The 27,291-nt window shown below is 58.8% G+C and overlaps 1 protein-coding gene across 1 annotated transcript in view; it reads right to left on the bottom strand.

The window, feature by feature from the left end:
• Positions 1–295: 295 nt before the first annotated feature.
• Positions 296–27,291, bottom strand: part of DLGAP2 (DLG associated protein 2) — a 363,853-nt gene continuing 336,857 nt past the window's right edge. Inside the window, exons 11-16 of the mRNA XM_072950578.1 lie at positions 26,394–26,435; positions 20,668–20,753; positions 18,734–19,149; positions 10,936–11,027; positions 4,652–4,804; positions 296–2,357 (exon numbers count right to left, since the gene is read on the bottom strand). Coding sequence (XP_072806679.1) covers positions 2,139–2,357; positions 4,652–4,804; positions 10,936–11,027; positions 18,734–19,149; positions 20,668–20,753; positions 26,394–26,435 — 1,008 coding nt within the window. The 3' untranslated portion in view covers positions 296–2,138. The remainder of the gene's footprint in view (positions 2,358–4,651; positions 4,805–10,935; positions 11,028–18,733; positions 19,150–20,667; positions 20,754–26,393; positions 26,436–27,291) is intronic.

The raw sequence follows: 27,291 nt of genomic DNA on the forward strand, positions 1-27,291 counted from the left end.
AAGTCAGGATCAGAGAACCTGGGATCTACAACGAACAGTCCCTGTCTAGCTTCATGATTTGTCGGTTCTGGGCCAGCTCGAGGACATGAGCTCGAGTCCGTCAGCTTCTGGGCGGCGCACACGCGAGCGGGCTGACAGGCGTGCGCGCCGTGTGCGTCTTCCCATGAACACCGGCTTTTCTGTGGTTATTTCTAAAGACCTGCTCGTCTACGTAACGCATCATTCTTAACGTCCAAAACGCCAACGCCTGCGAATCCAGGCAGATCCCGGAAGAAGCATCATTACTGTCTACCACTCAGGGTTCAGGTGTTTATTTAGGTAGAAAAAATGTTTAAACACTCTAGGGGACACAGGATTCATTTATAGAAGAATATTTCAGGGAAATTTTTTTTTGCATTTTTAAAGGATATACATTCGTACTGATTTTTGCTTCCAAATATATTTTAAGGCTGTTTGGTAAACTATATACCAGATATGAGGTTCAACTGACAGGGTTTTGTTCTTACAGGGAGCTCTTAACTACTCGGCTTTAAAAAAGTAGAACTGTGAAGCTAAACGTGCGTTAGCGTCACCTGTGCTCCCACGAACCCCGTGCTCAGTGGGAGGGGACACCGAGGAGGAGGTGGGGCTGGGGGCTCCCTGCCACCCCCGCCCCACGAGGACCTCTCCGGAGGCTCTCGACGGGGCCCCGGGCCGCAGGGAGAGCTGGGCGCGACTTAAAGTGCGAGTCGGGAGGAAAACAAAGTGCTGAGGGAGGGCGTCTGCCTGGGGCACAGCCCTCCTGGGCCGCAGGGGACCCGGCGCCGGCGGAAACGCGGGGCACCGCAGCCCGGCTTTTACCTGGAGTCCCGGCGAGGACTCCGGCGTGGGGCCAAACGGATAAACTGGTGGGCGCTTCCTCTGAAGACGTGTCTGAGCAGACAGACACCCTCGAATTGCAGCAATGGTCACACGGTCTGCGTTTAATGACACAGATGGAAATCTTCCACGAGAGCCCTGTCTTTTTCTCTGGTGCCAGTCAAATCACGAAAATGGATTTCTTTTCTTGAAGCCCCCAGCTGGAAACCACACGCGACCTTTTTGCTTCTGCGTTGTTTGCTGTCCTGCCTAAAACAGGCAGGAGACAGACTGTGGACTTCGGCAGTACCGCACAGGACAAAAGAACCGTGGAAAAGTGCAAATGTGAACGACGCTTCTCCTTGACCATTTAAACTGAGATATACTTACCACTCACATTCACAGTCAGACTTTCTACGGCATCACAACTGTCATTTTAAACAGGCAAACTTTTTTTCTTTGTTTTTCGTTTTTGAGGATACCCTGGGAAGTTAACTGAGAGAGCGCTGGAGAATATGTACACAGCTGTCAAAAAAATCACGTGACGCATAGAGGGTGACACTTAAGAACAGAACCGTGTGTGACACTGCGAGTTACAAAGGAATAAAAAATAAAACGCTTTCATCTGAGCAAGGACAGTGTCCTTCCCTTTGGACTCCTGCCACCGAAGAGCCAGGCTTGTCAGAGACTCGCTGCTTCCGTCCGCCCCTCCCGGGGCGAGCGTGCGTCCGCTGTCCTTGGCCTGTGGAGAGCTGCGCTGGGGCCTGCGGGGCGGCCTTCCACCCCCGGGCGTCTGGAGACCACACGGCGGGGAGCTTGGTGGCTGGAGAAGACGACTTCCTCACCAGGAACCTCAGTGAGGGCGTGGCTGGGGCGGGGCGGGGGTCCTTCCTTCCTGCGCTGAAGCTGTAGCACCTTCCTCCTGGGGTCCCTAAAGCCTCGGGGGGCGGGGAGGCGTGCCCGGCCAGTTACTCGCTAGGCTTGCCTCGGGTGATCACACAATTTATAAAAATATAAATAACAAAGTGCGATCGGGTTCCGTCTCAAGAGGTGCTCCGTGCCCCCTGAGAACAGAGTGGGCGAGTCAGGTGTCCCCACGCCTCCCGTCACGGCTGGCCGGAGCCGGCAATCCGGTCCCCAGGAGGTCCTCCTGGCCGTGAGCTTGCCAGCCGCAGACAGCACAGCGTTCCCGTGTGTTGACAGCACAGAACACAAGAGCAGGGCGGACGTGGCGGAGGAAGGAGACAGAGTACAGGTGGGGGACACTGCGCGGGGTGCGGTCAGGCGGGGGTTGCGGGGCCCTAGAGCCGCGTCTGGGCCTCGGGGATGTAGATCTCGATGCTGTCGGCGCGCTCGCTGGCCGAGCTCTGTCGGAAGGACGCTGCCCTCTTGGCGGCCGCCAGCCGCCTCCGGGCCTCCTGGCGCTGTCTGTCCGGCAGGTCCAGGGACTTCTCTCTCGTGATGGGGAGTCTCCCCTTGGGGGGCTTCTTTGGTATTGGAGGGGGGACCTTTCTTTCTTCCTGAAAAGCATCACAAATCAGAATTGGGGGTGTTGGAGGAGACCTGCCTTCCCCACCGCTCCCCTCTGCCCTCCGGCCCCTCCGAGATAGCAGCTGGGCTCCTCTGTCCCTTCCCTCGGTCCCCCGGGCGGGGGAGGGTCTGGTGAAGTGCTTACAAATCAGGACGCGACCACGGACCCCTCCTTGGTCTCAGCGCTGCTCTGCCCGTGTCGCCAGGTGGACACTCCCCTGTCACCTGAGCACCGGCAAGCCCCGCGCTCTCGAGGTCTGGAGCCGCCCAGGGCTCCCGGGAGATGCCGCTCGACATCTCTGTCCCACACGACCGTCTTTTCAGCAGACCCCAAGCTCCAGGGACGTTCATGGACACCATCTCACGGGGTTGTCCCGGGGACCACTGGCCTCAGTCTCTACCAGGGGCCTTAAGCCCCACGACACTAACTCCGTGTGGATACAGACTTGTCCCTCGCTGGCTGAAAGGAGGCAGGTAATTATTTCTGACCCTTAGCTCACGTCCTCAAGTAAGCCGCACCCAGACACGTGTGCACCCTTTCTAGAAGATAAAGCCCACAGCTGTGCTGCACCCTTCTGCCGGGAGGCCCGTGGCCCGCCGTCGTGCTGTGGTGCGCTGGCCTCGCTCGCCAGGGCGGACCTTCCTGGTGGTGGGATGACGCAAACCTGCAGCCTCGCCCCCTGTTGGGAAGGGGCGCACCATGAGGGGCCGGAAGCTTCCTTTTCTGAACAGATACCTGGCTGGTGGGGGGGGGGGCTCCAGGTGCATCTGAGCTTGGACATTGGTGCACATTCAGGTGAGTGCACGAAGCGGAACCCCAGTGACATCACGTCGTGTTTGGCAGGAAGAGTGTTTCGGTCTCTGAAACTTCATTCCTGTGGCTTATCTGAGGGTGACTTGGGCCAGAAGCAAGGGTCCCTCCTGACCCTGGGGCAGGGCTCCCACCAGGGGTGACTGATCTGTGAACACTTTCAGCTATTTTGGGATTTAATTCCTGCATCATGGGTGTGGCCCTGTTTCTCTAGCTCTTTGCTCTTCTTTTGGGCTGAAGTACGGGGCTGTGAGGAAGGAGAGTCTCCGTTGACAGGTGCAGGGCAGGGGGGCCTGCAGGCCCACGGAGTGGCGGCTCAGCGCCCGGGGCCGGCGCGGAGGCTCGGCTGTGTTAAAGGCTGTGCCTCTCCTGGACGGGCGCACACCCTCGGCAGGACCGCGCCGTCGTTCTGAGGGCGATTCCCTGTGTGTTCTTTAGGTAGGAGGGGTGGCGATGGCTGTCGATGACGAAGGATGGGAAATGGAGGATCGTCGCTCGCCTCCAGGCTGGCTCAGGGAGCCGTGCTCTCAGCGCTTTAGCGGAACCAGCACTTTATCATTTGGAACCATTACCCAGGACCTCTTTCACGTCAAGAGCAAACCAGATTTCCCGGGCTTGCTAACGGTCCTTCCACGGCTCACGCACAGCCTGGCCCCTGGCGTGGCCCCTGCCCGTCACCTGTGGCGAGAAGGACTTTCCAGCCACCAGCAAGGGCGGCTCTGGCGTCCAGCCTGGAATCCCACCTTTTAAGGGAAATAGGTGATTGTGACGATGTTTCGTTCTAATCATCCAGACGTACACCCTCAGCCGCGTGTGGCACACCACTGCCCCAGAGCGGGCTGGGTGAATTTTCTTCATCATTTTATTTTAATTGACAACGTCTGCAATTACTGAGGACCTCCCTACAATGCGCTAGGAAGCCAGTATCCCTGCTGTTAACTCAGACCTACTAACGGCCCCACTGCAGAGGCGTCTCTAAAGGAAGAAGGGAAAGCAGGCTTTGAACTTCATGGACACTTTCAGGGCCGAGGCTGCCGGATGGAGAGGAAGCTTACGCCCTCAAACCATCCAGTCACGTTTAAAGCGCTTCCCCCTTTCCTGCAGATATGCAACTAGAAGGGGGGGGGCACTGCAAGCGACCCGAAACCTTCCCCGCAGGAAGTCATCTCAGTACAATCCAAACAGAGTTTTGACGAAAATAATTCCGAGGCCAGGTCCCTACAGGAAACGAGGCTGCAGGTTTGCATGGGTCCCTGTGAGCGCCTTCCCGGAACTGTCTGGGCAAGAAAGAGGCTGACTGAGAGCTGGCGGCTGTGCCTCCAACCCCACGCGCACACAGACCTATACGTGGACACGGGGGCCCGTCTCGCTAACCAGAGACTGAGACGCACGTCGCAGCGCGGCATGTGGAGCAGGCGGGCTGGACATCGAAGTGGCCGGCGGGGACGCGGCGCCGGCAGGGCGGGCCCTCACCTCTCTCTCCGGGGACTCCACCGCCTTCCAGTCGCTGAGCTTCAGCTGGTGCAGCTCGTCGAACTTCATGCTGACGTCCTGCACCGAGAGCTGCAGCATGTCCCAGTAGCCCGCCAGGTCCTGTGACGTGGGTCTGGGCATGGCGCTCGGGTCCTGCAGACACACAGGCTGTTAGGGCTGCGGCATCCCAGGGGAGAGAAGCACCACCAATTCAAAATCCAGTGCGAATATTCCCCAGGGCTCACGATGATGCAGTAACCGCTTACACAAGCATTTGCTGATAGCTGAAGAAGCTGAAAAGGCCACACCCTGTATGACTCCAACTCTGTGACGTTCTGGAAAAGACAAAACTATGGAGCCAGGAAGGAGCTGGGGGTTGTCAGGCCTTGGGGACAGGATGGATGAACAGGTGGCGCACAGGGGGTTTGGGGACGCTGTCATGTGGACACGTTACACATCTGTCCAAGCCCCCAGGCTGCATGACACTGAGTGTGACCCTGAATGTCAGCCGTGGGCTCTGGGTGGTGGTGCGTCCACGGGGGTCACCGATGGTAACAAACGCACCCCCTGGTGGGCGTGCTGGCGAAGGGGAGGCTCTGAGTGAGTGGGAGCAAGGAGCACCTGGGCGTCTTCTGTGTTTCTCTGTTTTTCACTCAATTTTTCTGTGAACCTAGAACCGCTCTAAAAATGTCTATTAGCCCAACTAAAAACCAGGCACAGGATCTGAACAGACATTTTCCCAAAGAAGATGCACCGATGCCAACAGCACAGGAAATGGGGCCCAGCATCCCTGATCATCAGGGAAACTCAACCAAAACCACAGAGAGGTACCCCTCACACCTGTTAGACTGGCCTCAAAAAGACCACGAACTACGAGTGTCGCCAAAGGTGTGGAGAGCAGGGGACCCTCGCCCAGTGCTGGTGGGAATGGAAGTCGGTGCAGCCGCTGAGGAGAACAGTATGCGGGTTCCTCAAAAAATTGAAAACAGAGCCAGCGCACAGCCCAGCAGCTGCTCCCCAGGGTGTCATCTGGGAAAACAAGGACACCGACTCAGAAAGGCACGCGCCCCGGCATTCACAGCAGCCCAGACGGGGAAGCACCCGAGTGCCCGCCGACGGGGCCGGGTCAAGAGGTGCAGCATTTGTACAGCGGAATGCTGCTCAGCCAAAAAAAAAAAAAAAATGAAATAATGACATGTGCAACAATGCATAAGTCAGACAGAACAGCAAGGTCCACTGTGCAGCACAGGGAGCTGTGTCCAATACTTGTAATAACCTAGAACGAGAAAGGACGCGGAAAGGAACACATATGGATATTTGATACGTGAACGAGCATGACGTTGTAAATCAACTATAGTTCGATAAAAATATGTCAGACAGGAAAAAAATAATGTATGATTTCACTTATATGTGGAATCTAAAAATCAGAGCAAACAAACAAACATAACCAAACAGAAACAGGGTCACAGATGCAGAGGGCACACAGGCCGGGGGGAGGAGGCGAGGGAGGTGTGGACGAACGCACTTCCAGCTGCAAAACGACGAGTCCCGGGTATGAAGTGTGCAGTGTGGGGAGTGCAGGCGACAATCCCGTGGCGTGTGTGGTGACAGGTGGGAGCTGGACTTCCCTGAGACGCGCAGAAGCGCTGCACGACCGGGCCGTGCACCGGGAACTGGCCTGGGCTGGAGGCCAGCTGCACCTCAGAAACGAGCGAGAAACCTCGCAGCGAAGGAGGTCGGACGTGCGGCTGCCAGAGGCGGGGTGGGCGGGGGAGGCGGCGCGGAGGCGCACACTTCCAGTGGCAGGCAGACGAGTAGCGGGGGGCGGCGTGCGCAGCGTGCTAACCGTACCGGCCCCGCTGTGCGCCATGCGTGAAGGTCGGGAGCAGATCCTAGGCTTCTGTCGCAAGGAAAAACGCATTTTTCAACTCCCTTAATTTTGGATGTTCACTAAACTTATCGTGGTGATTATTTCATGGTGTAGGTAAGTCAGAGCCTTAAGCTGCACTCCTTAAATCTGCATCGTGCTCTGCGTTAACTAAATCTCAGCACAGCTGGAAGAAAATACAGAGAAGACGCTGTCTGTTAAGAACACACATCGTTCCACTCGGGACTTGCTTCCCTCGGCCCTGGGCTGGTGGCACAAGCAATAGTTCTGAAGGCTTGACTGTGACAGCAGCCCCGCCCATGTTGGGGTGGCCCGCAGGGTTCTCAGGGGACGCTGCCCAGGTCTGCGGGGGCTGGCGGTGCCGGGTGGCGATGAGACGGCGCTCGGAGCCGGGGCTCTCTGTTTGTCTGATGGTCGGCGACACCCTACAGATGAACCACGGATTCCTCTGCTTTGCTCGCAGACAAGTCCATCTCCCGAGGGGACAGAGCCGTCTCGGGACGGTTCCCACCCTCGGAGGTGCAGGCCGTGCGACAGACCCCCGCAGCAGCCCAGGGCGACTGCCGGCCCCGCTGGGTGGGTTTTGTTTCTGCACACGGAGCCTGACGTCTGGTGGTTTCCGTGAGTCGCCTACACGGCAGACCGGGTGACCGCCCAAGATCAGACAGCTGGCAGCCTGGCCTCTCCTGCTGCACTGGCCACTTCCCCGCTGGGGGGCCCCTCCGTTTGCAGCCCCTCGGTTACCAGGGTGCATTTTTCCGGGTGTGGATCCCTGGATTCAGCGGGTGGGGGCTACCTGAGTAAACAGCAGCTTTCTGGTGGGTGCATGCTAATCTGACTTCGCCTACAAGGTGCAGCTTCCAGCCGACGGGGCCCTTCGCACTCAGCACAGCAGGCTCTTCTCTCTGGTTTGGTCTGAATGCCCTTCACCCTTGGTCCTGGCCACTTGGCCGCTGAGACGCGAACACCACAGACGGGGCTGCCTCTCCCAGTTCTGGGGCTGGACGTCCGAGGTCAGGGTGCAGGCAGATGCAGCGGCCGGGGAGGCCCGTCCTGGCACACAGACGGTCCCTGCGTCCTCAAGTGGGGGCGAGCTGGGGGCTTCCCGGGGGCCTGCTATCGGGCTCTCATCCACTCCCGGGGGCCCCTCCCTCACGACCTCATCGCCGCCCAAAGGCCCCTCCTGACACCGCCTGTGGGGGTTAGGGCTCCACAGATGAATTCTGGGCACAGAGACGTTCAGTGCTGGCTGGACAGCCAGTCCACATGGTCCCTTTTTGAGCCCATCCCTCCAGCTGGACGCAGCCAGACGGCAGCCTGTGCTGACACAGAGGTGGAGTAAGAACCGCGTTCGAGCCTCTTGCACAGAACGCTCTCGTTTTCTCCTTGTCAGCAGTGGGGACTGCAGTCCAGAGCCATTTTCTGCAGTTTGGGGACTGTTCTTCTGTTGGGCCACCAGGGGGCGAGCTGGGTGTGCGCATCCCAGGAGCCCGCTGTGCAGAGGCAGGTGCAGGGTCAGGGATGGGGGCAGGGACAAGGCAGGGACAGGACAGGGATGGGGCAGGTGCAGGGTCAGGGGCAGGTGCAGGAACAGGGCAGGGACGGGGACAGGGGCAGGGATGGGGCAGGGATGGGGCAGGTGCAGGGACAGGGGCAGGTGTAGGGACAGGGGCAGGACAGGACGGGCAGGGTCAGGGAGGGAGCAGGGACAGGGGCAGGACTGGGTCAGGTCAGGGTCGGGGACAAGGACAGCGTAGCAGGGTTTCATCCGAGGCCGGGGCATCAGGCAGGCCTGGATCTTTCACGTACTTGCCTGAGCCTGAACTCAGCCGCTGCGCGTGAAGAAGCAGTGCCGAGGTCTCGCCTGCAGGGCCGTGTTCCGGGCGTGGCGGAGAGAAGCGGACAGCCAGGGCTAGGGGGCGGAGGGGGCTTCCCCCCCACAGGCAGGTCCCCTGCGGAGCGCCCTCTCCGGGAGACCTGGCCGTGCAGCCAGCTTCTCCTGCAGGTGCCACGTGACAGTGCCTGGCTGTGTGGGGAGTCGGGACGGTGGCTCCAGGCAGGCCCCAAAGCCCACCTGCACCCCATCCTGTCCAGAGGCTGTGGCCAGGGCAGACACTGTCATCACTTGACCTCCTCTAGGCTAGTGAAACCTCTGTCCTCTGGGCTCCCACCATGTGGAGGCCATATCCAGCCGCTGGAATGGGTGCAGCCAAGCTCGTGTCCCGCGTCCTCCGTCCCTTCTCGGGGGAGGTGGCTGCATCTGCGTCCACTGGACAGTCAGCCGCCCGATCTGTTTATGAATCTTATTGTTGGTGTCAGTGTGGTGTCTGCCAGGCTCCCCGGCAACGGCGCGGAGCCACCGATCTCCGCTAGCGTGCAGGCCGGTGGATGCATGTGGCTCCCCGGCCCTGACGTCAGGGGTCCCCTGACATGCGCTCTGACACTCTGTGATCTGGAGCCTTCTGCGCATGCCCATGTTGCTCTGGGAAGGGCTGAGAAGGGGCCTTTGGCCTTGTTCAGACGCAGTGTCCGACAGACCCCGCTGGGGTCTGAATGTGATTCCGTTTCTCCCAGCTCGCCGGGGAGGCTGAACCGCTGAGGCACCAAGAGGCACACGTGTCGCCCCGCCAGCCTCGAGGGCAGGTCCTTCCCCGTGTGGTCTGGACAAGTCGCAGGCCGTCCATCCCAAACACGCAGGGGGTCTGACTTGCCAGCGAGGGTCACCCCTTTGGCTTAAGCCCAGTTCCCTACCGGAAGCGTCCAGCTATGGACGGCCTGGCTCTGGCGAGCAAGGCGCCGGGCCACACTTCAGCCTCCCTGGGGCCAGGCGGCTAACAGCCCGCCCTCAACTCTCCACCAGATGCCTTGGAGGCTTTTCTCTAACCCCAGAAAGAGGTCAAAAGGCAAGGAAGCAGCCGCGCCAGACTTTCTGAGTTTTCCACCAAGTGCAGCCTGATGTGTGCAAGAGGCACTGAGGCTGCAGGGTGGGCGGGTTCGAGGCGAACACCAGCCGCTCCTGGCAGGGGCTCACGTGGCAGGCCAGGGGCTCTGGACAGTGGGTTTCTGCCCGCCCACCCTCCGCCCGACTCAGGGCAGCGGGCACCCCGCTCTCGAGTGGCCTGAATCAACTCCCGAAAGATAAGAGTTGAACAGACGTGACCACGGAGCCTGAGCACGGCTGGCGACCTGGCAGCTGAGCGTCCCTGCGGCTCTGTGGTCCCACAGCCGCCCGAGCCCCTGCGGATGTCGATTCCAGCCTCACGTCACAGGCAGCACGAGGGGGACGCCCTGGGACTCACTGAAAAGTATGCGAGGAAACATACTGTTCAGTGACCCCGATTTAAAGGGATGAAGGCGGCAAGGCCGGTGCCGCTGACGGGGAAGAACAGCCTGCAGGTTCACGTGCCTCCTGGGAGATTAACAACGGGACAGAACACAGTCAAATCCCCCGAGCCACCGCTCACGGGAGGCCTAGCAGGGACCCACGTGGGTCTTCATGACGCAGTTTGGCCTGAAAGGAGTCAACGTACAGGTGATAAAGAGCACGCGAAGTGACGTGAACCGTGTTTAGTTATTCCTCCAACTAATGTGAAGTGGACACTTTCTTTAGTCGCTAAGGAAAAGTGTGTAACTACAGACATTTATGTACATGTTTACGTAGATACAATACGTATGTAAATACACGCACACATAATGTACACGTGTGTGTATACGCACGCGTGCACAATACATAGTACATGTAAGCATACGTACATGGAACAGTAGATATAATATGTTACGTTATGTAATTTTTATTATATTGTATATTATTCTTTACACGTAATACATGTATCATGCATAATTGTATAATATACAAAGAATACCTATAAAGAATACTATGTAACATATATATTCTCTCCCTTTGATTTTCAGGAAGATCGGAGCCAGGCCTGACGCCAGTGGTATTACCTACTTCAGTCCCTGGTATTTCAGTTCAGTCCTGACAGTAAAATACAAAGCCCGAAGTATTTCTAAAATCTCACCCTAGTCTCTGTGATGCAGCTGTTCACGGTTCTGTTCCTGCCCCCCATCACCATTTCCACGTGTCGTGTCTGCTGGGACAGGGTTTCCACTGCACCTCCTTCTCACGGCCCCCGGGGGACGGTCCAGTGGCTAAGGCACCTCACATGGCACCAGGGAGACCTGTCGTCCTGCCCACCCTCTGCCCTTGTCCCCGAACCCTGCAGCCTCTTGGCTTTGGCTGCACATTTGGATCGTCCCCAAAGCTAGGTCGCCCCCTCTGTCCACTGCAGGCTGCACGGACAGGTGCCTCTAGCGGGCAGGAGAGCAGTGAGGGTGGAGGGGTGAGCGCTCGGCGTGGCTGCAAGGGGCCGAGGGGATCTGAGGGTCCACTCACCATGTTCTGCTGGCAAAGCCAATAAAACTGCTGGAACTTCTGGGACATCAGAAGCTGGGCACTCCCGACAGCACTCCTGATTTTACCGAGAACTGTTTAAAAAAAACACAGGTTCAAAACTGGGTCCACCAAAACACGAAAGCAAAAGCGTCACACAAGGGGTGGGCCCCAGACGGCAGGCAGAGGCCGTGGCTCTGTCGTTCCATCCGGAGGCCGAAACGGGGAGTTTACTTTGGGGAGCGTGGCCACTGACTCAGTTTTCCTCCCATCTGCCCCGTTCCCAGTGCACGGAAGGAGGTCGAAGACGACCAGATGCCTTCTCTCAGGCCACTGCCGTGCTGGGGACATTCAGCCTGGAAACTGTCTACGCTGCGGAAGTTCTCGTTTGAGGCGTCAAGATGATTTTAGTGCTGACATTCGATGAGCTAGGAGACACCAAAGCGCAGAGTAGGGGGGAAGCGCACCTGCCACCTCCGGGTGCCCCGCACGCCCATCGCCCTGCCCGGGCCCCTGGCCAGCGTGAATGGCTTCGGTGGATCCCAGCTCCCGTGACTCTCAAGAGCACTCGGGAGTCTGTGGGAAAGCTTTTCTTGCCACTCGGCCCAGGGCCCGTTTATCTCTGAGTCTTCACTTGCCTCAACGACAGCTCAGAAGCCATTCCACCGAGTCACAGCCTCCACCTGCGTGGGCAGAGCAGGTCACTCCACCCGCTCAATTTCCTCTCTCCCTGGGGGCCCCCTCGAGACTGCTCGCAGGACACAGCTAACACCTGGCCACACGGACACCCTGAAACCCAAGGCGGGGCCCGTTGACTAGTCCGGCCCACCCCCTCAGGCTCCCCCACAAAGAGCCGGGCAGGCCTGCCTTCCACGCCCGGAGGAAAGTCGCAGGCTGTCCGTCACGGGTCAGAGACAGACACTCAGCGTCACTCCCAGGACACCCCTGAGCTCACGGGTGGTCTACGCCGGGGCGGCCCGTCTGCGTCCTGGAGGCCTGGTCTGGAGTGGAGCCCAAAGGGACTGGATCCATAAGCACCTGGGTCGCCTGGGGGCCTGAGGGGGTCTGCGGTGGGGCCTGAGACTGGACTTCTCACAAGCACCCGGGGAGGCGTTGCACTGGACCACCGCGGCCTGAGCGTGTCCACAGGCCCGAGCCCACGTCCAGAGAAGCAAACTGTTCCGCTAGCATCCTCCCCCATTTCCCCAAACACCCGTCACTGCAGTGGGCGCCTTCCAAAACAACGGCTCGCGGCTCCTGCAACACGCGCTGGAGTCACACGCACGCACCAGAGCCTCTGGGTCCCGACAGCCCAGCCACGCTGCTGCCGGGACCCGCCCACGACCTCCCTCCAAGGGCGTGGGAGTGGCAGACAGCCACAGACCAGACAGTGACCAGGTGTCCATGTGCTCAAACTGACGTCCCAGAAACAGACCTGCTGCCATGAAGGGGACAGGGGGGGCGTCCCAACGTGACAGAAGGTGACCACGAGCCGGGAGGTGGCGCGGCACACACAGCTCCGGCATGGCTTCCTCCCGCGTCAGGCTGCTCAGGCTGCCTGTGGTCTCACCCGCCTGCAGTGGACCCAGGGTCTTGTTCCCCAGTTTTATGATGACACATTTCACACACAGAGAATTTGCAAGGAGTGTCAGGAGCACCGTCCCCCCATCGCTGGGGGTCAGCGTTCTGCACTGGGCTTCCTGACCCCCTTGTGAACACGGGGCAGCCGGCGCCTCACCTGCCGTCACCCTGGGCAACCACGCGCCCTTGGAGCTCTGAGAAATGAGTGAGTCCCCATTAGCACCTAATTCTGGGTCACCTCTAAAATATTAAGGAGTTAAAAATATACAATTTTTTAAAAACAGAAATTAAAGATTTTGGGGGAAGATCATTAGATTTAAAAAAAAATTTACTTATCTTTAATGGAGGTGCTGGGGATGGAACCCAGGACTGCGTGCCTGCTACGCATGCGTTCTACCACTGAGCCACACCCTACCCCTTGTGATATGCAACTTTTAATCCAAGTGAATTAACAGGGTAACACTCGGCATCCTTTCAGACTCAGGGGAAAAAGAATGTTGTGTTGTACGTCTCGACCCCTGGGCCCTGGTGTCTGCTGTCAACCCACTTCAAGGGGGCTCGCGTCCCTGGGGCCCTCCCGGTCCTGCTCACCACCTCCCTGGATGTGCGTGCCAGCCTGGCGGTGGGGAGGGAGGGGAGGGTCCCGGAGGAGGAGAGGGTGGGTGTGCGAGCACACAGAGAGGAGGGGCAGGTGGGGAGGGGGCAGTGGGGGCAGAGGCATCCTGGAAGGACCGAAACCCCTCCCTTTGTTCACAGTTCCATCTCCAAATGGAACACGTTTCTGCAGCTCTCTCCCCTTTCAGGAGACGCACTTCAATCAAGGTGTCACTGCAGGCAGGTACAGAAGTGACTCGTCAATGCCCTTCTCTGTGCTGAACCTGTGCTCTCAAAGGGCAACTGAAAAGTCAATTGGGTTTTACCCACTGGAAGTTCTAATCTCGAATTTTAATCTTCTTTTTAAAACGGGCTTCGACAGAAGTATTAATACACAGTTCTTCAGTGTACAGTCTTCAGCACAACGTGGGTAGGTGGACGGCACGTGGTGCTGATTTCACGCAGCTGAGCATTGTTGTCAAGGGAGTAAACTGAGTATCGCCACAGAATGAATGGCAGGTGCAGCTGGTGACGTGGCTGCTCGCGGCAGGAGCCACTGCAGGGCGTGATTCTCTCGGATCCCTATAACGTAAACAGCTTCCTATAATCGCAAAGAATTTGAAGGGAAGATTCAGTTTATTCTTTTCCACCCTCCTCCCCTGATTTTGTCAGAGTTTAGATACTTCCTTCCAGGAGCTGCAGACGAGGACTTCGGCTCGTCAGAAGCAAATTTACTAAGAACCTGAGACACCCCTTGCCACTGATGGACAAAGGCATTTGATTAACTTTCTTGCCCCTTCAGTTTATCTTTCCCGCATCTGCTGCCGTTCCCAGCACTGTGTAAATTCGCTACGCAGGCCAGGCCGACCCGGGCACGACTCTTTTCCTTCAGACTTGGAGCAGGGTTTCTGGAGACTCCGCAGGTGGTCTGCAGAGACGCAACCCCTCGGGCCTCCTGGGACTGCCTCCCCGACTCCGTGGTGCAGGCTGCCCGCGGGGAAACGGCTGTTTCCACAAACCTCGCCCCTCGAGGTCTCAAGCCTGATCACGTTCGTTTTCTCTTGAGCCGCGTTCCTTTTCACGCTCTGGCTTTCCCGTGGCCACTGGGCGGCTGGGACGCGTGGGGCCTCCCTTGGACGCGCGCCGCCGGAGCCCGACACCACGGCTGGCTCATGGGTCCCGTCAGAGGTCTGGATGCGGTGGCCGTCCAGGAGCTGCAGGACAGGTCAGAGTCCCGATGGCTGGTCACACCGCTGTGCGCAGGGCGTCTGCTGTGCTCGGAACGACCGCGAGTCTGTTCTTGAACGCGGCGTCCGCTCTGTGGACGGGAGGCTCCTGGGCGAAGTGCAGACACGGGCAGTCTCCCTGCGGGCTGGGTCTGCCTGTCCCCGGCGTTTTGATGTGGTCCACGAATCCTCAGGGTCACTTCACCGCACAGCTGGCTGAGCCGGGTGCTTCTCCATCCAGAGGCCGCCGCACCTCTGCACCGAAGGAGGCTGACCTCTCACCCCAACTCCTACGTGAATACGACTGAAGCGGGGCCCTCACTCACTTGTCAGTCAGAGGAGGCCCTGAGATGAGGGCGTCACCAAGGCCCCCACCTGACCGGGGGGCGCTCGCATCGTTAGCTCCGTGGGCAGGGCTGTGTCGGGGGCGAGAGGCCCTCCCAGCTCCTCTCAGAGACCCCACTGCCGAGTCCTCACGGCGCTCATGCTTCGATGAACTTGGATGAGCTCTTTGTGGCTCTGGAACAATGTGTTTTACTTCAGAAAACACATACTTTTTTTGGTTTGACTTTGTGTCACTTACCCACTTGTTTAACAAAATTAATGTAAACCCCCAGCACCCGTCTAGGGCGGCCGACGTCCCTCCAGCTCCAGAATCCTCCTGTTTGTGTGTCAGCAAGAGGAAGCTCTTACAGGACTTGCACTGGCGTTCCCTGAGCTCACCAACCGCAGAGAGCAGAGTGAATCTAAATCCGTTCAACCAACTCAGTGACCTGTGCTCATAAAATGACAGCATGGGAGACAAGTCCCCTCCCGTAATGGAAGCGCCCACGTTCCGGGCTCAGGGTTTTGCTCCAACAGCCACTGAATTTAATCTTCACCTTAAAATGGCCGCAGCCAGTGCCCTGTGTCTGCTCTTTAGTCTGGGGCTAGAACTGAAGGTCAGCCTCCCTTGCGAACACCACCAGGGAAACATCTGAACCGAATACCAAGGTACCGGTTCACGAGCCGAGCGTACGGCTGAGACACGTAACGCCTGCTCTGTCATCTCTGACTCCAAAAAAGATAAAACTGGGCAATTTAGGAAAGAAATTAAGGGGAGGGGCAGAGCTCAGCGGCAGAGTGTGTGCTTAGCATGTGCGAGGTCCTGGGGACCCTCCATTAAAATAATCTCCAGTCCCGCCATCAAAAAAAAATTAAGGCAGCCACAAAAGGGGCAAGCAGCTGTGTCCTCGGCTCTTTGTGCCCGAGGTGCAGAGACGCAGTGACATGTACTTACTAAACGGCGCTGGGAAAGACTCAGGTGGAGTCAGAATCGTCAAGCTGGTGTCTGTGGAGCGGGGACCGCAGGGCCCCCAGCCTGACGAGGGCGACCGCGGGGAGTTCAGAGGAGGACAGAGCCAGGGGACGCCGAGAGGTCGGAGCCCGGCCCCTCCCACGGCAGGCGCACAGTCCGTGCTGCGTGAAGGACACCGAAGGAGGGTCCGGGTGGGCCCCCCACCCAGCTCCCTGCCTCTGCCCGTGCCCTCGACGCTCCTCCCTCCTCACCTTCCCTCCTCCCTCCTCGCCCGCCTGTGGGACCTAGTCCACCTCCCCTCCAAGGTCCAGTGCAGACCCCACCACCGCCACGAAGTCCCTCAGGTCTCCTTGAAAGCCTCCCCCAGACCTCGGGGGCTGGAGGCTTTTCCCTGCACTGCTCTCATCACAGGTAACGTCTCTCCCTCGCTGTGAGTGGCCTTGCCCCGGGCTTCCTTCACCGGCCGCACGCTGCCGCGGCTTCTGTCGCTCACTTGTCCCCTCCTGCAGCAGCCAGCAGCCTGAGGAAGGCTCGGGGTGCGTGTTCGGCAAATGCTGCTGGGTGTTTACGGGACAGAAGGAGTCCAGAGGAAGAGCCCAGAGGCTCAGAAAGGACCTTGAAAACTAGCTTAGGGACTACAAGGGAGGGACAGGAGCAGTTCCCTTTCCACTCTGCCTCGCAGAAGGAAAACTGTGCTCTCCGGACGCCGACCAATAGGGCGCCTGCAATTCAGACACTACGTCCTGAGACAACGGAAGCTCGCTGGTTTGGGTCGTTGCAGATCGTCAAATCCAATTTCGTGCACAGCACATTTACGGCGTCACCTCGCATTTTCTTGAACGCCCCCAGTGACGAGAAAACCACGACTTGTCACGACAGAGCTTCGGCACCTCGGAACTCCCAGTGGCGGCGGCGTGGTCACCCAGGCAGGCCTTCCTCCTCTGAGGGCTCCGCTCTGAACCCCGAGCGGGCGTCAGGGTGAAGCGAAGGGCCAGGGGTGGGCCTCAGCGTTTCTCGAAGCAGCCGCGGCGACAGTGCACAGGGCACGAGAGGAGGGGCTGCGTGGGGAGAACGTCCCCAGAGAGGGAACGTTTGACTTAGTGACGTCAGCACAGCGTTCAGCAAAAGACAGCTCTGACTCTGAGCCCTGATTCCACCGCTACCTCTGCAGGACGTGGGGCAAGGTTTCACCCTCTCTGACCCTCCGTCTCTTCTTCCCTACGATGGTGACAACACTTTCTGGGGGTCACATTATGAGGCGCCATCGAAGGGGTAAGTAGTGCCCTGAGCACAGCGTGTGGCACAGGGCAAGCGTCCAGTAGGTGCTGGCTTGGAGACTTCTTTAAAAAATCTTGACAAAATAATAATCCTTGAAAAAATAAAACCTCAATTAAAGGTACACAACAAATATGGAAAATCACGGAAGGCAGGCTGTGCTCTGTGCTGTGTCACCAACACCGCAGGCACGATGCCCCCACCTCGTCCACACACAGCGGGAGAGCGGAACCTCCGGACGTGTCCTGAACAGCGCACGTTCAAGTGAAGGCAGGATAAAAGGCCGGCGGCGTGCCGTGGGGCCACGACCTGACACTTCGAGCTCTTGCTGGACTTTCCCCATAGCCTCCCCTTCAAAGGCAGCTCAGTGAGGAGCCACGGGGCGGAGGGAGCGCGACCTGACTGGCGGCCCCAGGCCGCACGGCCTGGGAGGGGACGTGTAGTTCACCTTCCGTGTCAGCTCGGGGCGCTCGGTGTGCTGTGTTTCATCGTGTGATCAGGACGATACGTCCCTGTTGCAACGCGAGTGGTGCTGACAACCTGAAGCCCTGCTGACCGGTGAAAAAACGCTGTGGGAGACAAGTGGGTTTCAAAGGTCTGAATGTGAGCAGTGCCCGCTTGCCATGCCCTGGACGGACATGGCGCTCGCGGACCGACTGTGAGCAGCCTGCTCCTGCCACCTGCCGCCTGCCGGCCTCACACAGCGATGCGGGCGCAGCCAAAGGCCTTGCCCCGGCTGCACGACCCCAGGTCCTCAGTGTCTAATGTCAATTCGGGTGACGCAGATGTGGCAGCTGATGACCAAGAGGACAAGGCGGGGGGCAGAGTTGGGGACTTAAAGGCCACCTCTCCTCTTCCCACATTAACACCCTGAGTTCCCACCTCCAAAGACAGATGCACCGATCACTTTCTCAGCCTCCCCGGGTCCCAGGACCCCTGCGCTCTGTGAGTTTCGGTCTTTTTCATTTCACCCTGAGCTTCCTGTCCGAGGGTCAGCAGCACGTTCTGTCACAGCCGTGTGCAGGCATGTGGAAATGCCCAAGGACACAGGCTGCCCTCCTGAGCTCCAGAGCTCACAGCGGTCCAGCAAACGCACCAAGGGCTTCGTGGGAAAAGAAAGCAACTCAAGAGAGCATGCTCTGTCAGGGGAGACGGTCGGAACTGCCTCTGCGACACTACCGGTGAAGACCAGCGTTAGCTCTGAGTGTGCGGCAGTCACCCTCGTGGCCGTCTCGGTCGGCAGCAATTCATAAAGGGCGCTGCTCTGGGCCATCCTGATGGCAAGTTTCTCCAGGGACCTGGAGGTGGTGCCTTTCCAGAGGGGCCGAGACCCCCGGCCATAAAGGGGAAGCTCGGTGGGGAAGCCACGGCCCCCGTGCAGCCCGGGGACCGGGAGCTGGGAGCACCCCAGCCCAGCTGACGGGCCGGCCGTCAGGGGCTCCAGCTTCTCTTTGGCATAAAGCCAGAGCAACGTCTTATGAACACGGTTGGCAGTGAGTCTAGGAAATGGCTGAAACGCTCCAAGTCAAGTCATTGCCAGAACTGAAGAGAACTGGCACACGGAACAGGAGACAGCCCATCCCACCAAGAACACTGTTCCCACAGCCGAGCCCGCTGTCAGCAAAACAAAGCAAAGCAAAGCAAAGCACAGGAGGAGCCCGCGACAGCGGAGCGGCTGCCGTCCTTCCTGGACCTGGTGGGGCGTGGCCGGACACACACTCACTTAAGGGACTCGAGGATCAAGGGGCCTGTCCGGCGGCCTGGTCGTGCGCCCGCTCTACCGAGACACCGCTGGCGTCTGCCCGGCACAGGGGCCCTGGGGCCTTACTTTCCTCTGAGAGGTCGTTTTCTTCGGCCTCCCTCTCCATCTCCTTGCACCAGCCCTCCATCCGCTTCGTCTCCGTGTGCAGCAGCTTCAGAAACCACGAGCCGTCCCTGCGGCATGGCGACATGCGGCCGCTGTCCACCGACTCGAGGGAAGCCTCCAGCCAGGGGTCGGCGGGGGGCAGGCTCGCCGCGTCCACCGGGGCCCTGTAGTCCTCCCGGTAACTGAAGAGCCCCTGGGTCCGGACGGTCCGGACCGCCCCGTACTGGGTGGGGGTGCTGGGCTCCGAGTGCCTCTGGAAGGAGGACCCGAACTGCAGGCCTTTGTCCTCCGTGGCGACGTGTCCCGGGAAGCCCTCCAGCTCCAGGTCCGCCTGCACGCCGGCCGTCACGCTGTTGGAGCGCTTGAAACGTCCGTGTCTGCAAAGGAGGGAAGGGAGACAGATGGGAGCCTCTCCGTGCTGCCCTCTCGGGACGAAACCCGAGCACACAGGCGAGGAGCCGCCCGAACCGCCGGCCACCAGCTCGAGGGGAGATGCCTCACGCGGCTGTGTTACCAGCGTTCTGTGGTCTCGCCTGTGAAGGGCCACCTGGTTTTGCAGACAACCAGCCTCTGCCATCTGCCTGTCAGTGTCGGAACAACGCCCACGTGAGGCTGGAGTTTACTGCAGGACACAGTGAAGGCTAACGTGGCCCAGGACACCACCATCCGCCTCAGAAACGCACTACAAGCTCACGTACTTCTGTGGCTGCGTGTGTGTAAAACAACCGTGCATCTCTCACAGATGCCATTCCTTAACGCAATGGCATTGGTCTCTCTGAGTCTGGGTGACCTGTCACTCACCTTTCAGGACATGGCTTCCTCCCCTGTCTGAACAACATGCTACCATCCTGATTACGTCTTTTACGCAGAATAATGCATCCAAACTCCAGCTTCAGCAGGTGTCTCACACACACTCTCATCACACGTATTCGAACGTCACCAGCAGTCACCCATCCACGCAGCCAGTTACTGCGCTGCTGGCAGGGACGAGCCTGTGACTGGCGTCCAGGTCTTGCAGGGTGGGAACCGTGTGTGCGTGTGTGTCTGCACCCCCGGCCCCTCGCCAGCTGGGCCCCGGCTGGCACCCAGCTGTCAGTGCAGCTGGTAGAGGGCCTGTCACGATCTCCGTCGCAGGAGCAGAGGAGACGAGAGCACCCCGCCCCAGCACCGGGGGGTACGGGGACGGCGGGCAGCAAGCCCAGACCCCCAGGCGCAGGAGACGCTGGGTGCTGAGGGGGCCACGCCCTGGGGACGCCACTGGGTTGTGTCCTGGATTCCTGTGCAATGAAAATCTTCGGGGGTTGGTCCTGAGCCTTCCACTGAGAGCAAATCGCTGGGGCGTCACCAATCAGACGCTAACTGGAGATGCAGATGCAATGCGCTCGTCAAAGTGTGTTTTTATGAAGTTTACAAGATGCGCTATTTTAAATATAAAATAAAGTGAGCACCCACTCCTGTCACAACACAACGCCCTGGCGCGGACCTCCCTGTGCTCTGCAGTTGGAGGGGCTCTTCTGAAGTGTGGCCGTCCCGGCACAGCTAAGCTTTACCCTTCTTTCAACCTCCTGGTCTGTCTGTCTGTCTGTCTTTCTTTCCACTTCTAACATTATACGCTGAGAAACAAGGACTGTGACCCTCCGAGCTGCCAACCACGGTGCTCTCATAGGCGGCAAATTACTTCACAGAACACAGTCCCCACGCCGTTGGCAAAAACAAGGCGCAGAAGGATGCTAACTCGTACCGCACGGCAGACATGGCACAGTGTAAACACACGGCCCTGCTTCCACCAGCGGCACGACTGCCGATGGCCGGCGCGGTCCAGACACTTGCCGTGGGTTTTTAGCCCACGGCTGTGCTGGGGAGACGCCGGGTACTTCGAGGGGCTGGACTCTCACCGCTTCTCGTCCTCCACCTGCACGCCGATGGAGTGGTACTCCCGCAGACCTCGGCTCTCCGTGTCAGAGTCCGTGGCTGTCTCCACCTGGTTCAACACAGAACATCTTATTTTAGACCCGAGACATGGGACCTGGGCCAGGGACTGTTTGGTGTGTGTGAGTTCATTTGCTGTAATTAATTATGCATTTGTTTGATTAACGCAGAGATGCACTCGACCCAGTAAAATCACAGGGAGGGACGTGCATTCACACCGGTGCAATTACGTTAGCACCGTGTCCGGTCGAATTCTGCATCACTACTTGAACTCAACCGCACTTCAGCCTTTCAAATGTATGCAAGTAAGATGGCTTAGTTCAGCCGGGGCAGACAGAGGCTCTGCTGGATCGCAGTGTTAGAGGACGGGAAAGCTCCTGTCACATCGCACGGGAAGGAAGGCAGGCGCAGCGGGAACCAGACGCAGCTGACGACAGCGCGGAAGCGCTCTGATGGACGTGGGCTGACGGCTGCGTCCACGCACAGGAACACACAGAAGGCGCTAAGCGTTGACCAGGAACGCCGAGGCAGCCTCTCCACCTGCTGCACCCAGAGCTGACTCCCGTCTGCTGACAGGACGCTGCCCAGGGCAGCGGGACGTCAGAGCAGAGCAGGGGCCACGCATCCCACACGGAACCCTCACTGCGGCTGTCTGCCGACGAGCCTCCGCAAACCCCGGAAGCACTGTGACGAAAGTTAACGCAAAGTTAACGCACGAGAGAATGCCAGCAGCATGCACTTCCTAAAAAACCCACAGAAACTACGAAAGCCAAAACGAAACTCTCAGTGTGAGGGTCTGCAAAACCAAAGGCTACTTTCGTCACAGACGTTAGCCCGGCTACTTGACTGGCCCTTTCCTGCTGCATCAGAAGGACTTGGGACCCCAGTCCGAAAATGCCAGAACTAAGCTGTAAAACACAGCCCTTCTTAGGCGTGAGCGCTACACGGGTAAGACACAAACCACTGCCGAATACTTGCGACACTGCCCCTGCGAACCGAGAGAGAAAAGGGCGCTTTACAGACGTGACTGTGATCTGGGCTGCCCACGGCCGAGCCTCTGTCGCTGGGGGCTAGCTCGCTCTGTGCGGAGTAGAAGTCTCCACACTAAGTACTGGTATCTATTTTCCACTCACCACGCCCCGGGCGCGATGCTAACAGAACAAACACTTCTGCTCCTGGCGCCCACGACTCCCCTGCTGTCCTTTCCAGCCACATCGAACACTCGAGGAATCAGAGAAGGTGACTAAGTTGCCCAGGGGTGCGCAGCTCGTTGGGGGCAGAGCCAGGACTCACGTCCGGTTCTCTGTGGCCACAGAGCCCTGCTCTGCCCTGACCCGGGGACCAGAGTCAGTGTGGCCACGTGGAGACTGCAGCTGCCCATTAGCTGCTGAACTGTGAGCAGTGGCCGGGGGCGCCTGCTGTTCGCTGGGGTAATTCTGAAAACGCACAGAAGCCTGGTTTGGCAACTGGAAGAGGAAACAGGGTGGCTCCAGGCAGAAGGACGCCTGAACACAATTCCCACCACTGCCTTCCAGTCTCAAGCGGCCGTGGCTTGCACAGACGACCCGGCTGGACGTGGAGACTGCTGCTGTTACTGTTTTAGACAACAGGGTTGTGACTAAAATTAACATTGTTTTATTGCTACTAGTAAAATTAACACAATTAAAATTATAATCAATAAAATTAAAAATGTCCCACGCCAGTGTGGGTGGAGCCGCCCTCCACCTGATGGATGAAACCCGACCTGTTCGGTCAGCCTTCAGCGGAGGGACAGTTCGGACACGGCTGGTCCGCTGTCCTTGTAAGCGGCGCTGCGAGACGTGGGTGTCTGCACAGGCGCGTGCCTCCGAGACGCCTCCCAGCCCACGAGGTTGCTGGGTCAAAGGCGTTCCACTTTGCAGGTCTGGGAGACATTGTCAGATTTGACAGATACACAATATGGGTGAAATCAACTCATTTGTATAGTTTTAGACAGATGTTTTTCTTCTAAAAATGTTCAGAATATTTGCGTCACTTACTCCACTTTTAGGATTCTAGTCTAAAGAGGTTACCTTAGATTCTGACAAAGTATAAGGTGAAACGGGGAGAACAGGAGGGTGTAGAGTAAGTTCTGATTTAGTCACGACACAGAATCGCTGTGCAGTTGTGCAGACGATGGCTACAGGATTTCACCACAAAGATGCTCACGATATGATGAGGAGTGAAGAACGCACATGAGCAGGTGGCGCAGTGACCGAACACACACAGAACACACGCATCCACACAGATCCAGAAGCACACCCCAAAGGCACTGAAAGTCCAACCCAAACACAGCGAACGAGAGAAAGAGCTCCTGGAGCCAGCCAGGCGCTGCCCCTGCCGGCCGTGTGGCACGCGGCTGCGCCTCGTACGTCTTCTTCCTCATCTCAGAAATGAGGGAACATCGAACAGCTGGTTTGACTGATGCAAAACTCTCCGTGTGAGGCCAGATTCAGGCGTGTTTCTCCACAGCCAGCATCGCGCTCTGCCCCCACCTCCACTTCTACGACCATCAGGTGCAGTAACAGTGATGTGAAATTCGAGGAATGTACATCTAATGAATTTTACAGATGTTAGTTACAGTGGTTGTCGTGGAAAAACGAAACCTTCTGTTTCTCAGAAGGTAATGGTGGAGGGGACACGAGAAAATTCTAAGTCCAGGAAGAGCTAGATGTTTATCAACTTCAGAAATCCGGGGAGACCTTTATAGAGATGCGGGGAAAAAAGCAAATTTAGGACCATGGAAAGGAATTACTATTTTGCACACTGGAAGGGAAATCCAAGGAGTCTTTTCCCAGAAAATTCTGGCTAGAAGCGTAAATAGATTGTCAAAGTTTCGCGAAATATATGCATATATTCACTTTTACAGGACCCGCGGCGCTCCAGGCACTGAGAGGAAAGTGAAATCAGCAAAACCACTGTCTTTTCAGCGAACTCCACGCAGAGCAAGTGCTGTGCTCAGGGACCCTGGTGGACAGGACGTCGCCCGGGGCAGCAGTGGCTCCTTCACAGAGGAGTGTTCAGACCAGAAGCCCTGCCTCACTCACAGAGGGACTGACCCTGAGCTGCCGCGTGAGGAGGGGGCAGGGACGGTCCTAAAGTGCTCCGTCTAAGAAACGAGGAGTTTGGTGTGACTGGAGTGTTTGTGTGCGCGCGCACGTGTGTGGTACTTTAGTGCATGCACGTGTGTGAGTGTGCCTGTATGTGCATGTGTGCACACGCGAGAGCGTGTGTGTACTGTGCACGTGAGTGTGCACTCGTGTGCACACGCGAGAGCATGAGCATGTGTGCATGTATGCGTGTGCACATGTCAGTGCACATGTGTGCGTGTTCAGGTGTGAGCGCACTCGTGTGCACGCACATGTATGAACACACACGTGCATGTGCGCATGCGCTGCACGGGCACACCCGTGTGTGCACGTGTGTGTGGGTCCGGCTTTGTGGGCAGTCAGGGCTGACGGCCGCAGGGGGAGGGGTCAGGGAGAAGGAAGCCGGCGGGGGCCGCAGCCAGCACTACTTGCTGGAGCCCCGATCTCAAGTGCCTGCCCTCAGCTGCACTCATCTGAGGATCTGCCCTCAAAGCCTCGCACCCAGCAGGGCAGGTGTGCCTCTTCCAGCACAGGCGCCGCACCTCCCTCAGGACCTGTCCTAAGGCTGGCCCTGCTGTTGTGGGTGCTGAGGGCCCCGTGTCAGCCGATGCGGATCAGGGGGGTCAGGCTGAACCCACGGGACCCCGCAGAGCACATTTAAACCAGTGATGACCAGGCTTTTGTGGGCTACCACCTGGTGACCTCCCAGAGTGGGAACTGCTTCCACTTTAGAGGTGGGGTGACTGAGGTCGAGGGGACTGAAGGGTCCTGAACAGAAAAGCAAACACAGCATCTGGAAACAGGAGACGTTTCAATAGAGACACACACACACACACACACAGCAGGAACTCTGCAATAACAGACAAATCACAGAGAAAAATAAACAAAAAAATGAACACGAAGAAAATTATTAAAGGTCACCATCGTCATGAGGAAAAGTGAGGTCGGGCCAGACAGGGGTTCCAGGTGAGACGACAGGGGTGCTGGCCGGGCTGCGTCATCAGGAGGCCCCGCACGCAGGTGCAGCCCAGATCTGCACAGCCTGGTGGCAGCGGGTCCTGGCAGGTGCCTGGAGCTGAGGGGCTGAGGACCCTACGGTCAGCGGGTCAGCCCGGGCCTGGGCGCCCCGGACAGTGGAGGCAGGAGGCAGCCCTCTGCTCAGCGTGAGAACAGTGTTTGAGAAGGGAAACCCTCCACCGTCTGCATCTGGACGAAACTCCGCCCGTTTCGCAGGTTGGCTGTGGTTCTGGGGGATCAGTCAGCGGTGGGGCGGGAACCAGTCCCTCCGGCGTGGGAGTAGCACTGAGAATGCCAGCGGCCCTTCCCCACGAGCCGACGATGGAGCACGGGTCAGGGCGGGCTGGCTTCCCTTACGTGGGATAGTGGGGGAGAACCTCAGGGGTCGGGGGGAGCCCGCACGTCTCGCATTTCACCCCCGTCTTGGGGTCCCCCTCCCCCCGCGGCTGTGAACCTGCAGGCAAGTCACTCACCCCCAGCCTCGGTCTCCCCATCCCTACAGGGGGCGGCCCCCGACCCGCGGGGTGACCATCAGCATCCCTGCCACTCTGCGCCGTGGCCCATCTGCCGTCCTGGGACACTTTCCTAGACCGTCTTTGTATCTATGGGGGTCTGTCTGTCCCTCCCTCCCTCCTGTGCCCTTGAGTCCATCTGTCTTGCACTCATCCTGGCCCTCGAGGTCTGGCTTTCCCGCTCACTTCAGTCTGGCGGAGGTGGGGTTAAAAGCTCACACCGTGCTCTGCACTCTTTGCAGCCCGTAGAAGACAGTGGCGTCCGGGCGCCCAGTCGCTCCCGCATCCACACGCCCGCCAGCCACCTGCCCCACATGTGCCCCACCACTCGCACTGCCGACATTAACCGCGCACGCTTGCTATGTGCCAGGCGCTCTGCTAGGCGCTGGGTTCGAGGGTGGCAGGGGCGGCTGGGGTGGGTCCGGGAGGGCAGGCAGGGCAGGGGTCCCCTCCAGGGAGGCACGATGCCCGGAGTGGGATAGGGTTAGGGTTAGGGGGCTCTTGGGGTCAAGTGGAGACAGGAAGTGGGGGCGTCTTTTCTTTACCAGCTGGGGCAACCAGTTTTACTGGTTTCTGGAATTATCCGAAGTTATGCAGAATATTCCCACTACTTTCAGGTAAAGTCAGCGGCTCCACCTGTTCAGAAGTGGACCCTGCCAGCCTTGCCGGGGGCGTGGCAGGCAGCAGGTGAGCAGGCCAGGCAGCACAGGAGACCGGGAGTGCGACCGCGGCCTCGTTGGTCTGGGGCCCTCACGAGTCTCCTCTGGGGTGTGGCGTCACAGGCAGACGGGTCTGCATGAGAGCGACGGCGGCCGCGGGACTCACGGCCCAGCAGGGCCTGGGCCGCGGCAAGTTGCTTGCTGGTTCTGAGCCTCACCTCTGCTGTGCCCCCGGGGGTGCGAGGGTTCCCTGCAGGAACTCGGGCACCTAGCAGAGGGCCTGGCATATAGAGTCAGGACAGAGGACGGTGACAAGAGCAGTCGCGTGAACAACCCAGAAAGGGAGAGAAAATAAAATTCATGCGTACTTGGCTTTGGAGTATATTTTGGTACTTACATCTGACCTTGGGTAGGACTGATGCTCTGGGAATTCAGAGTCCTAAACAAAACAATGAAGCCACAGTGTGGAGACCAGGTTCAGAGGACCTAGGCAAGTGGGCAGTCTCCCCAGCCTGCTGTCCCCTGTCCCCGGGACGCCCAGGGCATTGCTCCCGCTCACACCGAGCCAAGCCTGCCGCCTCTCGGTCAGAGCACTGCTCACCCTCCTCCCGGGCGCCAGCGAAGCCCTGGGGTTTTTAAAGCTTCCGGCTGGACACAGGCTGGACAGAAGGGTGACAGGAGGTGGGAGGGGGCCGTGCTGGCCGAGGACACCACGGGAACCCTGGGTCACTGGGCCGCGCCATCTCACTGTGGGGGGGCATCCACAGCATAAACCACGGGAAATGTCCGTGTTGAGGACTGTCCTGTGTGGCCCGGGATGGAGTGGGGGCCGGACGGCCCTGCTGCCCAGCCTGGCGCCTTCCCCGCCCCTGCGCTCGCTCCAGTGGATGCAGAGATGGGGTCGGAGCAGGGACACGGGGCAGGGCCACACGGCCGGGTCTCGGGCAGACTCTGGGGCCTGAGTGGAGCTGGGTTGGCCCTCAGTGGTCGGGATGCAGCCTGCACAGGCAGGCTGGGGCCGGCGTGGGGACTGTCGGGGCCGCCTTGCGTGGCTGTGAGCCCCTACATTGTACAAGGGCCCCTCTTGCCTTTGCCTCGGTTCCCACTGCCTTTCCTCCCCACTCGCCTCTCTGGCTGCAAGGCTGTGAAGCTTTCAAAACCTCAGGCTTCAGTGAAAAGCACTTTCCTCTTAAGCATGTGAATAACCTATTTCTACACTCTCTGCAGCTGGCAGCCCCGGAGGTGCCCCCGTGGGGGCCCTCCAGGTGGCGGGGGGCCCAAGACGTGCAGGGGCC

The sequence above is a fragment of the Vicugna pacos genome, chromosome 26, assembly GCF_048564905.1.
Source record: "Vicugna pacos chromosome 26, VicPac4, whole genome shotgun sequence".
In the NCBI taxonomy this organism is placed as follows: domain Eukaryota; kingdom Metazoa; phylum Chordata; class Mammalia; order Artiodactyla; family Camelidae; genus Vicugna; species Vicugna pacos.